At 44.2% G+C, this 14,433-nt stretch overlaps 1 protein-coding gene across 6 annotated transcripts; it reads left to right on the plus strand.

Annotated features, from left to right (window-relative positions):
• The first annotated feature begins 20 nt into the window (after positions 1-20).
• On the plus strand, positions 21-12,191 carry LOC120948105 (protein elav). Of its 6 annotated transcripts, none has more exons than XR_005750922.2 (4): positions 21-530; positions 1,092-2,853; positions 3,751-3,976; positions 4,633-12,191. XR_005750922.2 is itself a non-coding variant. In XM_049607897.1 (3 exons), exons 2-3 carry the CDS (start codon positions 1,670-1,672, stop codon positions 4,643-4,645), a joined length of 1,197 nt encoding a protein of 398 aa, XP_049463854.1. In that variant the 5' UTR covers positions 24-335; positions 1,092-1,669; the 3' UTR covers positions 4,646-12,191. The 6 variants fall into 6 exon arrangements, 2 of the variants coding, with proteins under 2 accessions (XP_049463855.1, XP_049463854.1); XR_005750921.2 differs by having other exon boundaries at positions 21-335; XR_005750924.2 differs by having other exon boundaries at positions 21-335; positions 1,578-2,853.
• Positions 12,192-14,433: the final 2,242 nt, after the last annotated feature.

Below are 14,433 nucleotides of genomic sequence, written 5' to 3' on the forward strand. Positions count from 1 at the left end.
CGACACTCGCAGGATCTGCGGACACCCTTGCACGTCCTGCTTGTACGTGCGCAAGGATATGTGGCGGATAAAAGAGAAAACCCTATATTCGCACCGACGTGCCGACGAGAAACTGCCAAGTGGAATCACGAACCCTCGAACTCGAAGGTGCAGCGCAACCCTGCAGGCCAGCTTCTGCTCAATTGTATTTCGGCAGTCCTCCGTGTGCGTGGTGTGCGTCGCTCGCTCGCTCTTGGCTCTTTTTTTCTATCGGTCAACCACTACCACCATCCCCATACTACGCCGCATCATCACACATCCGTGCGCGCATCCGTATTGATTGCGCAAATAGCGAGGTTTGTAAAACCGTGAGCAGCAAGAGTGAAAGAGAACGGAGCACACAGTAAAGTGTACTCCCGCAATATACACGCCACACATACATACACATAAACACACACACACAGTGAGCGATTGTGTTCGAATAGTTTGTAGCCGTGTGTGCATAGCGCGGCAGTTTGCAGTAGCAGCATAGAATTGGTCATCTCGTTTGTGTAGGTTTAACGAAGGCATAATTCACCCGTACACCGCACGCGTGTTCAGCAACGGGGCTTTAAAGCGTTTGCATTTGTTGGAGCAAAGTGACGTTTGTGAGCTAATCGTGATCAGAAAAAGGAATAATTTCTCGCTACAAAGTATCGCCTGACTTAGAGCATCAATAGGCATAGGCAGCATCAAGCAGTACCAACACACCATCAGCAGCAAAGTACGTGTACGAGTGTGCGTTGCGCGCGTGTGTGTGTGTGTATCGTGTGTGAAGTAATAGCTGATCGTAGTGTTGGTGCGCTTGGGAATAGTGCGTGCAGTTGACGCGTGTGTCGCGCGAGTATAGAAGAGCGAGAAGCACGGCGAATGGGTGTGATCTCTCGCTCGTCGGAAGGAAGTGAATGTTCTAATCCCATTTGGCAAAGCGAATAGGCAAGATAGCAGAAGTGAGACACAGAGCGAACGAGAGAGGCAGATAGCAAGCATCCGTCGCCGCGTTTGTGTGTTGGTTTTTCCTCCTCTCTGGCAGCAGCCATTTTTTTTTACCACCCTACTACTCTACCCTACAGGGCAGCCAGAAGCAGCAGCAGCAGCAGCAGCAGACATCGAAACACGCTCGAAGGGGGGTGAGAAAAGTTGTGTTCTGTCAGCTTGAGCATTCTTCGCTGCCATCACACACATTTGTTCCGTGCGTTCGGCGCTGGCAGTACCCCGTGTCCCGTGTGTTTGTGTCCCGCTCATCGGTCGGTGTCCGTCCGTCCTGCGTGTGTGCAAAGTGCAAAAACCGCCCCAAAAACAGTGAAATAGTGTGCCACCGAACTGAAGCGGTGCGAATTAGTGGTGAAGTGTTTTCCCTTTTCCCGTGTGGCCCACCACGAAAGAACACGCGCGTGTCGTCTTCTAAACACCGTCGTCGTGTCGCTCTCTCTCACACACATACACATACAGACACGACGTATCGTACAAACGCACAGCTCGGCTAGGCCAACAAACCTTCTAAGGAGGTGTGTAACGGGTTTTTTTTAACGCTAATCTCGCTCTCTCTGGTCTGTTAGCCCACACCCAACACACACACACACCCCTGGTTAGCTCCCGTGCGCTTGGCCGCGGGACCACTTGAAACAGCCTCAAAATTACGACCGTAAACATGACGAACAAGGTGCTGGCGGCGGTGCAGGACCTCCAGAAGCAGCAGCAGCAACAGCAGCAGCAACAACAGCAGCAGCAGCAGCAACAGCAGCAACAGCAGCAGCAGCAGAATGGCGCAAACGGTGGCGGTGGTGGTGGTGGTGGTGAAGCAGGCCAAACGGTGGCCGGCGGTGCGGCGGGCGGCGGTGGCCAAAGCTCGGACAACAACTCGCGCACCAACCTGATCGTGAACTATCTGCCACAGACAATGACGGAGGAAGAGATCCGGTCGCTGTTCTCGAGCGTCGGCGAGGTGGAAAGCGTGAAGCTGGTGCGCGACAAGAACGTCATCTACCCGGGGCAGCCGAAGGGGCAGAGCCTCGGGTACGGCTTCGTCAACTACCACCGGCCGCAGGATGCCGAGCAGGCGGTGAACGTGCTGAACGGGCTGCGGTTACAGAACAAGGTGCTGAAGGTGTCGTTCGCCCGGCCCAGCTCGGAGGGCATCAAGGGTGCGAACCTGTACATCTCCGGCCTGCCGAAGACGATCACGCAGGAGGAGCTGGAGACGATCTTCCGGCCGTACGGCGAGATCATCACGTCGCGCGTCCTCATCCAGGACGGCAACGACAAGCCGAAGGGCGTCGGCTTCATCCGGTTCGACCAGCGCAAGGAGGCGGAGCGGGCGATCCAGGCGCTGAACGGTACCACGCCGAAGGGGCTGACCGATCCGATCACGGTCAAGTTCTCGAACACGCCGGGCCAGAATGCGGCGGCCAAGGTGGTGCAGCCGGCCCTGCCCGCCTTCCTGAACCCGCAGCTGACGCGCCGGCTCGGCGCAATTCACCATCCGATCAACAAGGGGCTGGCCCGGTTTTCGCCCATGGGCGGGGAGGTGCTGGACATGATGCTGCCCGCCGCACCCGCCAACGGCTTGAACGTGGCCCCGTCCGGTGGCTGGAGCATATTCATCTACAATCTCGCACCGGAGACGGAGGAAAACACGCTGTGGCAGCTGTTCGGCCCGTTCGGTGCGGTGCAGAACGTGAAGGTCATCAAGGATGCGGCCACGAACCAGTGCAAGGGGTACGGGTTCGTGACGATGACCAACTACGAGGAGGCGATGCTGGCCATCCGGTCCCTCAACGGCTACACGCTCGGTCAGCGCGTCCTGCAAGTCAGCTTCAAGACCAACAAGTCAAAGTAAATTGATTCTCCTTTCTCTCTCTCTCTCTCTATTCGTTACATTTCCACAAACAAGCGAAAAATACTCCATTCCCCTTCCCCATGCTCCTTTTCCGCGCTACGCCTCTTTGGTCCGAAAGGGCAATTGGATCCGTACGACACTCACAATTGTGCACTGAATAATTCAGCTGCTTGTTGCCGTCTGACGAGAGGCCGTGGTACGCCGAGCCTTTTTACCCACCTGCTCGCTCTTTCTAGCTCAAGTCTATGCCACTCCACCGCTCCACTTATTTCCCGCTTTTGCTAACTTCTATTTGCACTTGCTCCTGAGCTGAACAGCAAAAAAACTAGAACCTTTTATAGTGTCGCTTGCTTGGATCCCTCCATAACTGTCAGTTTGACATGATATTAAACTGGCCGTTCGGTGGCAGCAATGTTTGCCCAATTGCTCCTTTTTATTGGGAGAAAGCAAAAAAAAAAAGTTCAAAAGAGAGCATTACATTCGGTTCAATCTTATCGGGGCGATCAACACCAGCCGCTTCTGCTACTTACTGCTGGGCGTTTGATTCTGTCATCAATATTTCCCTGCATCTTTTACTACTCCACACAGCTCCGCTTTACTGTTCCCGCTGCTTCTAGTCCTCTTCCACCCAATCAGACACAACATACACACATACACAAAAACGCTTCTCGCTCGTCGTCCCATTCAATTTCATCTAATTTAGTGCAATTTCGCCCACCCTCCCTCGGGTGGCACGGCAGCACACCGTGCTCTTTTGGCTCGCTCCGAGCGAGTGCTCTTGCTATTACCCCCGAGCCCCCACCCCGCTGCTGCCCCCGGAGTGTGAATCCGCGTGTCATGTAAATATAATAAATCCAACGTTCCTTCCTTGCTTGCTCCACGATCAATTTCAGCGGCGGCCATATGGGTGAAAACTAAAACGGGGGGCACAGCCGTTGAAGAAACGAACACCCAGAAGCCATATACTCTCTCACATCCCTCTTACCCTACAACAACAACAACAACAACTACTACTACGCACAGACACGGTACAGTACAAGAAGGTGTGCAGGCAAAGGATGCTGCAGGGTGACCACAGAATGATGGAGAAGAATGCAGCGCAAAGGAAGGAGCTAAAGCGTGAGTTGTGCGAAACGGGGACGAGCGATGTCTCTATGTCTGAACACATTGGCACAAATGAGCGGTGGCGGTTATAAATTTCCTACATAACGAGGGTTTTGCTATATTTCCCACTACTTCTTTTCCGTATATCCTCGCCGGAGAGTTGTTGGCGGAAAATGCCGGGGTCTGAAAACGACTTTCTCCTCAGGCCCCCCTAAACCCGACAGTCAATAGCGTAAAAGAAAGTACACAAGAGCGTGTTGTTCGCTGTTGTCCTTTCAACTAACCAACTGATTTTTGCTATTAGTATCTGTTGTCTAATACATTTCTAACCCAAATGTCACTAATCTGTCTAAATCCAAGTAGAAGTTATAGTTCCCAGTCTTCTCGGTTCTCCTTCATTTGTAACCCCTAACAATGTAATGCTCTCTTTTGTCTCTATATCGCGCTCTCCTTGTAGTTCGGGCAGAGTGCAATAGTACGTAACTGTTGAATGCAGATAACATTAACAACACTTAATAACAGAGCGTACTTATCAAATGTCAATTGAAGGAGTTCGCGCAATATTTTTCTAACCAAATTCACTTATCAACAACAATGCCATTTTCTTCTAACCCCACGCTAAATGATATATTTTTCTTTCTCTCTTCAATCCCCTCCCTTCCCCCATTTAGTATGCAACATTAAAGGATGGCAAACTGTTGGGCGCAAATAGCAGGCAAAAAATCACTGAAACTGTAACAAAAAAAAAAAACAATCCAAAACCACACACTATTAGCCGGACAGTAGAGAACGATTGGTGAGTGCGCGGGTGGCGAAGGTCTGGAGTGAAAACCCGTAAACTGCAGTTGTCCCAAGCAGCACCACCAGCAGCAGCAGCAGGTAAACCCCATTAAACTAGCATTTCGTCGATATGTTCGAAGCTGTACGCTCGAAGAAGAGAAGGGAAAAATAGCAAACACTGATCAATCCCGCCACGCGTTTAAAAGCTTCAAACAGTACAGTCCTCTCACCCTCTAATCAAAATGCAAAATGCAAGTGAGAGCACCGTTGCAAGTGTTTTGAATTGGCGGTTAAGAATCGGACCTACTTTCATCAGGATGGCAATTAACATCGGTGCATCTGTACAAGGAAAGCAACACCTACACACAAGTGCTGCAGCGAGAGAGGGAGAGAGACAGAGAGGGTAGTGTGCAGGTAAACTTAAATCTAGTCAAAAGTCCAGCAATGGAAAGAAGCAACACGAAAGCGTCAGGTGACCTAACATTGGAGACAATTTAGAAGGAATAATGATCCCCCGGCAGAAAGAGAGAGGGAGAGAGAGAGAGCAAGTGGCATGCAGAGATGAAACATGCAAGATATGTTTTTTGCCTATATTTTATAAACTCTAGGTTTTTTTTATATATAAAAATATTATTAGTATACTGTACACAGGAAAACATGTGCATTTTTCTAAACGTTTGCTACCAAAAAAAAAACAAGATGGGTAAATGGTAATGATAAACGAAAAACATACACACCAGCCGACCACTCGAGGACAGCAGCATATACCAGAAGGAGGTAGTACATCACAAATGAGCTGATTTATATTGATATCGTTGCAATAGTGGTGTAAGGAATAATTTGAAAAAAAAAAACAATCCTTCACCGGCACATGCAATATATACATATATTATTACCTTTCGTTTACTTAGGAAAATGCTTTGAAAAACAAAGTGTGGACACACTGTTTGTTCGGCAGTGCAACCCCGTGCAACTCGATTGTCGAAATAGTCTATTCAGTTTAGAACTATGGCCCCGGTGGACGATAAAAGTATATGCAGTATATGTATATCGCTATAAACAGATTGTTGGGGAGGGGAAATGCTGGAATTAGGAGAATTTTATTTATTTGCTTAACTTATTTATTTGGGATAACTTGTAGGAAAAGCAAGAGGCGCATAGACAAATGCATCACGTGTGCGTGGTAGGGGGTTTTAGAGGAATTAAAGGGCTTGTCACGACACAACATCCACTATTACACTTGCTGCTGCGTAAGGCGAAAGTACGATCACTGGAGATCGCGAACCCACAGCAGGGGGGGGGGGGGTTCACACGGAAATGGAAAGATTAAATGTGCGGTGTGTCTGATTTTAATTCATCCCCGGACGACGTCAAACCAGTAAAACGAGCCTAAGAAAATGTCCCTTTGGCAAACAAAAAAAAAAACAGAGGAACAATATGGCATACAAACACGATTCAAATCACATAGCGGGAGATTAGCAGTGTATAACGGCAGCGTGTGCAGTATATACAGGGTTATCCAGGAGTTCTTACAGGTGTGGGACACTTTATTGACGCTTTCTTGCGTGAAATGAACATAATCTAATGGGAATTGTACTCTATAGCACCCTTGTTGGACAAATCCAATGGGAATTTCCAAGGAGCCTGTCCAAAACGGGTGCCATAGAATCCAATTACAATCATATGAAGTTCACTTCCCGTAAGAAAGAGTCAAGGAAGTGTCCCACAACTATGAGAACCCCCGGGAAAACCATGTAATGATTACACCTAGTTCGTTTTCTTTGAACGGCATATTATGAATGCAGCAGCACCACTGCAGAGCACATTTACACGCTGACAGACATGGGCATGGGCGGCGTAAATATTACACACACTCTCTCTATGAAGTTAGTATGAGCATTTTGCATACCACAGTAAATGGACACCACCACACCACACATTTAACAGCTGATCTCAAACAGACGCTAGTATAAAATGATGTCAGCGTAAACGGTAGAGAAACTAATGAAGGAGAGGGCTTGTAATGCATCGGCCAAAAAAAGGAGGCCGTTATTATATATGAAGCGCAGAACCCTTAAATCCGAAGTAGTGCAAGAGGCGCGCGCTATGAGATGAAAGCAGACAAACAGAAAGCAAAGAAAAAAACAAAACAAACGAAAACTAAACAGAACGTACTTAAGTAAAAACAAACACGTACTAAAAAGCAAAGGATTCCGCTGGTGAAGCGCTGGTAGCGAAAACTTACTGTTCTTCCCCGTTAGGACAGAGAGAGAAAGAGAGAAAGAGAGAGAGAGAGAGAGAGAGAGAGAGAGAGCAAGGGAAACAACCTAGAAGCACACATTCAACCGTGTTTGCCAATATGTTTGCGGTGAAAGCGGTGATGATCCTCTACTCCTCTCGATTTGTCCATCCATTTAATTTTTGATCTCAACCAGAACGCGAGAGTCTCGAGAATGTTTAAACAAACAAGTGGAAACGATAGAAACATTATACTTTTAGTGTTATGAAAACGGGAAATGGCACAAACAGCTTTCTTCCCCTTCTTGAAGCACATTACTCTAATCTAGTCGAAATGCTGATGAAAGGGCAAGAATTTAGAAGAACAGGTGAAAGAACAAAGATGAATGTGTAGGGATGAAAGCTATAAAGAAAGCGGGAGAGGGGGGGAGAGAGAGAGAGAGAGAGGGAAAGCATGAAGGACAATGGATCGTAAGCATTCTAGTGTAATCTACTTATATTGACTCCTTCGAACTGCTCGTGCTACTTTGAATGTTGAATCGCAGTGAGTAAAACCCACCACCACCACGTTTGGAAACATTATTTGAGATGCGACGACACATACAAAGCCTCGTCACGAGCAGGAAAAGTTGTGTATAAAATTCCACGTTTTACTTGATGATGGATAAAAAAAGGCAAACTTAGCAAAACCACGTACACACACACACACACATACACACACAAAACACGAACGCTGCAATGCAAATGGAGAAATATCGATCTCAATTGTGAAATGAGCTGATCATAGTCCCTTCCAACAGCATCTCTATGTTTAGTTTTACTTTTATTCTCGCTCTCTTTCCCTCTCTTTTTGCGCTCTTTTGCGCGCAAAACCAGGCAAGCAATCAATCCGTTCGCGGCCAAACCACGTGGCCACAGAGTAGTTTACTTCTGCACGACTCAACCTTCTAATAACGTACCACTCCACTCTCTAGCAAGGAACTCGCACAGCGTGAAGCATTTTGCGCTGGGGGGCCTTGCTCCGGCTGCAAAAAAAAAAAAAGAGCCGAGCTCTACTGGCTAAACCCTAGGACAGGACACTCTGAACCTTGGGCAATTTTTTTTTTCTTTTTTTCCTTTTAGTTCGATACCAAAAGTGGAAAAAAGCAGCAGCAGCAAACAAACAAACAAAACACTCACACATACCAGCCACAGTGTGTGTGTGTGTGTAACGCAGGCAACAAACCACAACAAAAATGGTGTTGAACATGATGAATATCGCACAGTAATTTTTAAGCAAAGTGTTGAAACAAACCGAATCCCTCCCTCCGGGCAGCGCATTTTGTGGGCGAAAGCTCGGAAGGGAGAGGCAGTGAGGGGAAAAATGTTATATATGGTATATAATTATTATTCTACATGCATATTATATACATGCTCCTTGCTCTCCCCCGACACTCGTTTGGAGGGGAGGAAAGCAGTTGTTTGGGAGGGGGCGGCAAACGTATAGTCAAAGTGTGTGCTTGCGTGAGAAGGAAGGAAACAGGAAAGCATGAAAACCATGAAATGAAAATACTCTTTCTTAGTGAAAAACAACATCCAAACCGCAGAGCAAGCAGCAAATGTAACGTAAAAAACATAGTTTTGACGATTATTAAAGCAAAAATGGTCCTGAAAAGGGTTAGGAGAAAATAGTAGAAAAAAGGAAAAATCCTTGAAAATAATGGTATTATCCCCCCCCCCCCTTTCTTCCCCCCTTCGTAGCATAGACCTACTAATTAGTATTGAGAGCAGATGGGAATCGGAGGCATCGATGAGGTTTGCTGCTTCGGTTTTTGGAAAACCGGAAAGGGCTAACTAATGTAAGGGCAAACTGTGTTTAGATATAAATTATACACATAAACACATCCCCACACACAAACACACACACACACATACAAAAGCACCCACTGCAGAGTTGGCATTTGATACCCGAATTAATCAAGCATACATTACGAACAAAAGCAAATAAATCATGATTATTATATGTACAGTAAAAACACGCAAACGCAATGAGCCAAACACAGCTCACATACAAACACAACACTCACATACAAGGTCAGGTACGGCGAGAACCCCCAGGAGCGAGCGATATACGGTGAAAATGGGTAGCTTGTTTACTCTCTAGCAGCAAAATAGCCAAATGTCCTGTTTGAGTTCCTTTTTCCTCTGTGAGTTATCAAGCAATCGAAAGAGCGAGAGCGAGAAAGGAAGACATTCTACTCTTGTTGTTTCTTTTTTTTTGGAATGGGATTGAAAATATTACATTTTTTTTAAACAATTGTTTTCAATTGTTCTACGCCGATTGTTGTTTGCTCCAACAATTCACCAACAATGGAAGTAGCGGAGTATCGAAATATGCTCCCGACTTCTTCCCCTATGCCCGATGCCCCTATTTATACGCATGCAGTGCACGAGAGTTTGTCAGTTAAAATTTTGATTGACTGAAACCTTCAAACGATTCCATTTAAAGCTGTGATACGAAAACTCTTCTTTGTAAGCCTCCTCCCTCCTCCTCCCCAGCCAAATTGCATCCGCCGCTCGTATAAGCAGGCGGATGCTTCCAGCTCACAGGCTCTGTTCCGTTTCCCCGTGGATGACTGGGGGGGAGACTCATCATCAATCCTGCCCACCGGTTCCACTCACAGGACCAGTGTTTTGCTCTGGTTCAACGTTGTTTTCATCATTGTTTTTTTATGATTTGCTTTATTTTGTTTTTTTACTCGCTGGGGTAACTTTTTTCTCTCCCAAAAGTATCCCTTTCATCTCACTCGGCTTATGCTTTTACACCCTTTTTATACTTTTGTTAAACTTTACTGTTTTATGTTGCCTCATTCTCTCTCTAACACTTCTAAGTGGTGGTGTTTCAAAAAAAAAAAAAAAAAAACAACAACATTGGTACTTTTGTTTAGCTTTTCGTTTGTTTTGTTTTTTTTTTACTTTCTTATGAGTTTTCATTTTTCTCTTATCTTTTGCGACCAAACATCATATTACTTTAGTGTATTGGGTTTTTGTAACGAGGAAGAATGTTTTAAGATTGTATTAGACAGCCCAAAGAATGAATCGAACCACAGGGTCAAAAAAAAGCACGGACACAGACGCTACTACAAACAAAGCAACTTGGAATAACAGGAAAAAAAGTGGTGTAAACAAATGAACAAGTGAAGTAGAAAATAAGAAGCAAACACACGAAGAAACGATTACTCGAAACAGTAAATGACCAGTTACAGATACCAAAAACAACAGCAACAAAAAAGCAGGAATCAGAAGAAAAAAAAGAAAAAAAACTACAAAAGCATTATGCAAAGGAAGATAGGAAGAGTGTCGTCCTAGGCAGGACGTTGTGGCGGCGCGCGATGATCAAATCACATTCGATTCTACACAACACTTTCACGATTCTCGTAATATTACCCGGGCCCTCCCTTTTAGTTAATGCTTTAGTTTGTAACACAAAACGTTTTGTTTATTTAGTGTGAAAATCAATGTCTAATCATCCTATTCGTGTGTATTAACGTTTTCGTGAGTTTCGTTTGCAATTATGGTTAAGGGGATTTATCATCGAGTTTTATGATTTTTATTTTTATTTTTTCTTAACACTTTGCGATGCGTGTCAGTCTTTCCTTTTTTTTTTTAAACAGATATATTATTTTTTCCAACTATGATGGTACCCACTGTCTGTGCGCTATGGGAGTTTAAGATTTCTTAGTGCATAAATGTGAGGAGTGGTAAAAGGGGGCCAGCAGCGTGTGTTAGCGACACAGCATGGAGCTCTTTTAATAGCAAGTAATGATAGAGGAAGAAGAACGAGAGGTGTGTGCAATAGAATGTTCTTTAGTTTCCGTCATATACACTGCTACTCTATTACTACTACTAGTATACTACTACTACTCCTACTGCAAACAACTACCTACTCTGCCGCTTTTAATCTTATCCAATCTAATTATTTATCGATACCATCTGTGTAGTATAAGGTATTAGTGTTTATTTTGCTCTCCTCATCATTTCGAAGCCGAACACATTGGCGCTTGGGCTTTCCAAGGGAATATTGTTCTGAGGATTGACGCGAATGTGGAGAAGAAGAAATGTGCATGCGTGTGTGCGCGCGCGCGCGCGATAGAGTAACATTGATTGGTTTGATTTTTGTTTGTGTTTAATTTTCTTTTCTTTCTTTCCTTTCTCACTAATTTACAAGATGCTAGAGAGTGTGTGACTATTTATAGTAAAAAATATTATTATTTTTATTGCGAAATAAATCGATATATTTTATCCAGCAGCCCCTGTTTGCGTACGCTGGGGATGTTTGCAAGATTTTCTTTTATTATTATTTATAGTCCTACATACACCCACACAAACACACTGAAGTGTCCAATCTGGGACGTGCAGTAGTAACAAGCAATAGTGAAAAATAGAAAGCGAGCGAGAGCAGATGAGTGAGATTCGGGCAAGAAGAAGCAGCAAGAGGCATTACTAACTGATTCGTTACTAATAATATTGTAGTTTTTTGCAAGCAAAAGCCCAAGTATCACAGCTGTGTGTACACAAGTGAGCTACGGGGGGGCAACCGTCCCCCGCACCACACTTCCAGCACAATATAAGTCACGAATTTAAAATGAGTGTGAACATGTTCAAAATAGCACTGGAAATGCATGGGTCAGAAATATGCAGTGGAGAAAGTTTGCAACGAACCACACACCACCGTCGTATTTGGAGCGGTTCATACAGAATAGAGAGAGTGAGAGAGAGAGTTTGGTTTGGGTTTTGTACAATTTTCTTCTAAAAATCCGTTTCCGTTCCATTTTTTCAACCCGATGTTCTTCTACTGTGTAAATAATTATAAATTATTATAAACCCAACAGCCCAACAATCCAAATAGCTCGATGGTGGGATGGGGGAGAATAATCAAACTCTAAGCTGGCAAAAAAAGGCAAACATAGAACACACAATCCACACAGCCCACAGAAAACAAGAAAAAATACAGCAAAACGCCAGGGGAAAAGAAATAATACACCTTCATATATATCATAATAGAGCAGCAGCAAAACAACAGAAACAAAGAGAAAAATAGAGCGAATAGGTGTGGCGGCGAGGAGTCCCTGATAACCTGGCAAGAGAAGCAGCCGATTAAAAAAAATAAGGAAAAAAGGGGAGAAAAGCAAACAACAGAACAAAAATAAAAATCTTATTATTTAAGTACGTATTCGTTTTTGATTTCCTTTCTTATCATCAAACGTTTTCGGTTTGTTCTTGGTCCTGATTCGGTTTTCTCTCTTCGGTTTTTCGTCTGTTGTGGTATTTAAAATTTTTACACACACACACACTTAACATTACATACATATATTAGACACACACACGCATACACATAGCACACATTGTTTGTATTAGTAGTTTTTCAAACAACTAACTAGTACAATGTACAAGCGAAGACAATTCCTTTTACGATCATCAACACTCGATCATCGACATGAACGATCGCTCCATTTGGTAGGACGAAATGAAGGATGAGGGCCACGAGCTGCTGTTGCCTGTCGTTCAAAATTAGGACACGCACAACCCGTACAACCCAAACCAGCTACACAAACACAGATACGTGCAGGCAGCGACATTCAAAGGACATAAACGACACACCGACACTGAACAAGCGGAAGGTGTATACAAGCAGACCAAAACACCCTCTCTTCTAGTGTTTCTTGTTTTTTTCCATTGTTGGCACCCAGTTTGGTTTTTGTTTTTGGTTTTGGTGAGTCGTACTAAACAGCACCGATCCGTGTGTGTGTCCGTCTTTCAATGTTTTGTGAACGTTTGGCATACACACACAGCTCCAAACTGCTCTGGGGCCAGCCCCAGCTCCAACCACTTGTGTGCACTTGCAATCAAAGTTTGTGTGTTTGTGTGCGTGTGTGTGTGTGTATGTGTGTGACAGAGAGTGTGTGTTTCCTTCTTATGTTTGGGCAACTGCGTGGCCTTCCCATTTGGGCTCTCTTTCCTATCATCACACGCGCGCGAACATTTCACATGATTTTCCGTTCGATTGTTTCCATTGTTCCGTTCTCCATTCTCTGCGCTGCTAAAAATGCTTTGAGATTATTGTTTCACCTGTTTAAACCCCGAGGTTTTCTTTTTGCCTTCTTATCTCGAAAAGTGTGTGTGTGTGTCCTCTATTGGGATGTGCTCCGTGTCGAAGCGTGTCTTATGTTTCTTCGGTTCACTCACATACAAACACATACACACACGCTCCCCGAACTACTACCCCCTGGTCCCTGGTCGGCTGGTTAGTCTGTCTTCAAATTGATCTGAACCGCCATCACCACCAAAAATGTAAAATTTTACAAAAAAAACATATATAAATTTCCATCTCCGTCCCCCACTATGCCATCCAACAATCCGCGGCCATGTTGTTTCCGGTACAAAGAGTTATTCGTTCGTTCGTTCGATCGTTCGTTCCTTCGATTTGCGCTCTCATTTCATTTGGTCTTTTGGGTTCCATTTGTTGTGTCTGTTTCGGTTGTATTTGTGGGTAAGTAAGTACTGTTATTCTTTCTCTTACTTTCAATTCCATTTTATTCTGCTTTGCAAAATATGTATGATATTCATGATTGTATGTGTTGTTATTTTTTAATGAAGCATATCAAATATATAAATATTGTTTTATTTATTGTATTTTGTAAAAGTAAAAACAAAACACACCATCTTCAAACCTCTAGCACCAACATAAACTCTCTCACACACACACACACACTAACACAAACACCCCCCTCCCCCTCCCCTTTAGATACGACAGATAACAAGCGAATAGGGAAAAAGAGAAGATTATACTATGACTAGAAAATGACACCACACAAAGTGAAAACTCGCCATCATTCTCACATACATGCATACATAGTCAACAAGGCACTAAAGCGAATCACTACAAAGAATAAAAAAAAAACAAACTCACAATGTAATCAAGCATGTAGTAAATTTCGTTTCTTCGAAGAATAGAACACAAACAAGAGCAAACAACGCATTTTCACAACGTCACTACTTTTCCACACAGAACACCACCACCTGCTTGTTTTGTATCGTTGGGCCTACACGTTTCGTACCAGAGCTAGTTTTTAGTAAATTCTTTACTGTACACTTTGTTTGTGTTTTTAAAAACTGTATCGTTTAGTGCAAATTGTATGTTTTTTTTTTGTTTCGGTTTATCGCTACTTCGAAAGCATTCAAAGCAAGCAGAGAAAAACTATTTTATGGTACCATTTAATAATTGTTTTGTTTTTGTTAGTAGCTTATAATCGCTTGATTGTTTCTCGTATTTGTTAGTACTTTCTATTATTGTTCAAAACATTGCCTCGAGCATCATATTTGATCAAATCTCAGTCATTTGTTTCCCGATTTCCTTCTCTTCACTTACGACGCGCGAAAGCAACGCATGCCGCGCCCAGCCCTCAGTTCAATCC

The sequence above is a fragment of the Anopheles coluzzii genome, chromosome 2 (assembly GCF_943734685.1).
Source record: "Anopheles coluzzii chromosome 2, AcolN3, whole genome shotgun sequence".
Classification (NCBI taxonomy): Eukaryota; Metazoa; Arthropoda; class Insecta; order Diptera; family Culicidae; genus Anopheles; species Anopheles coluzzii.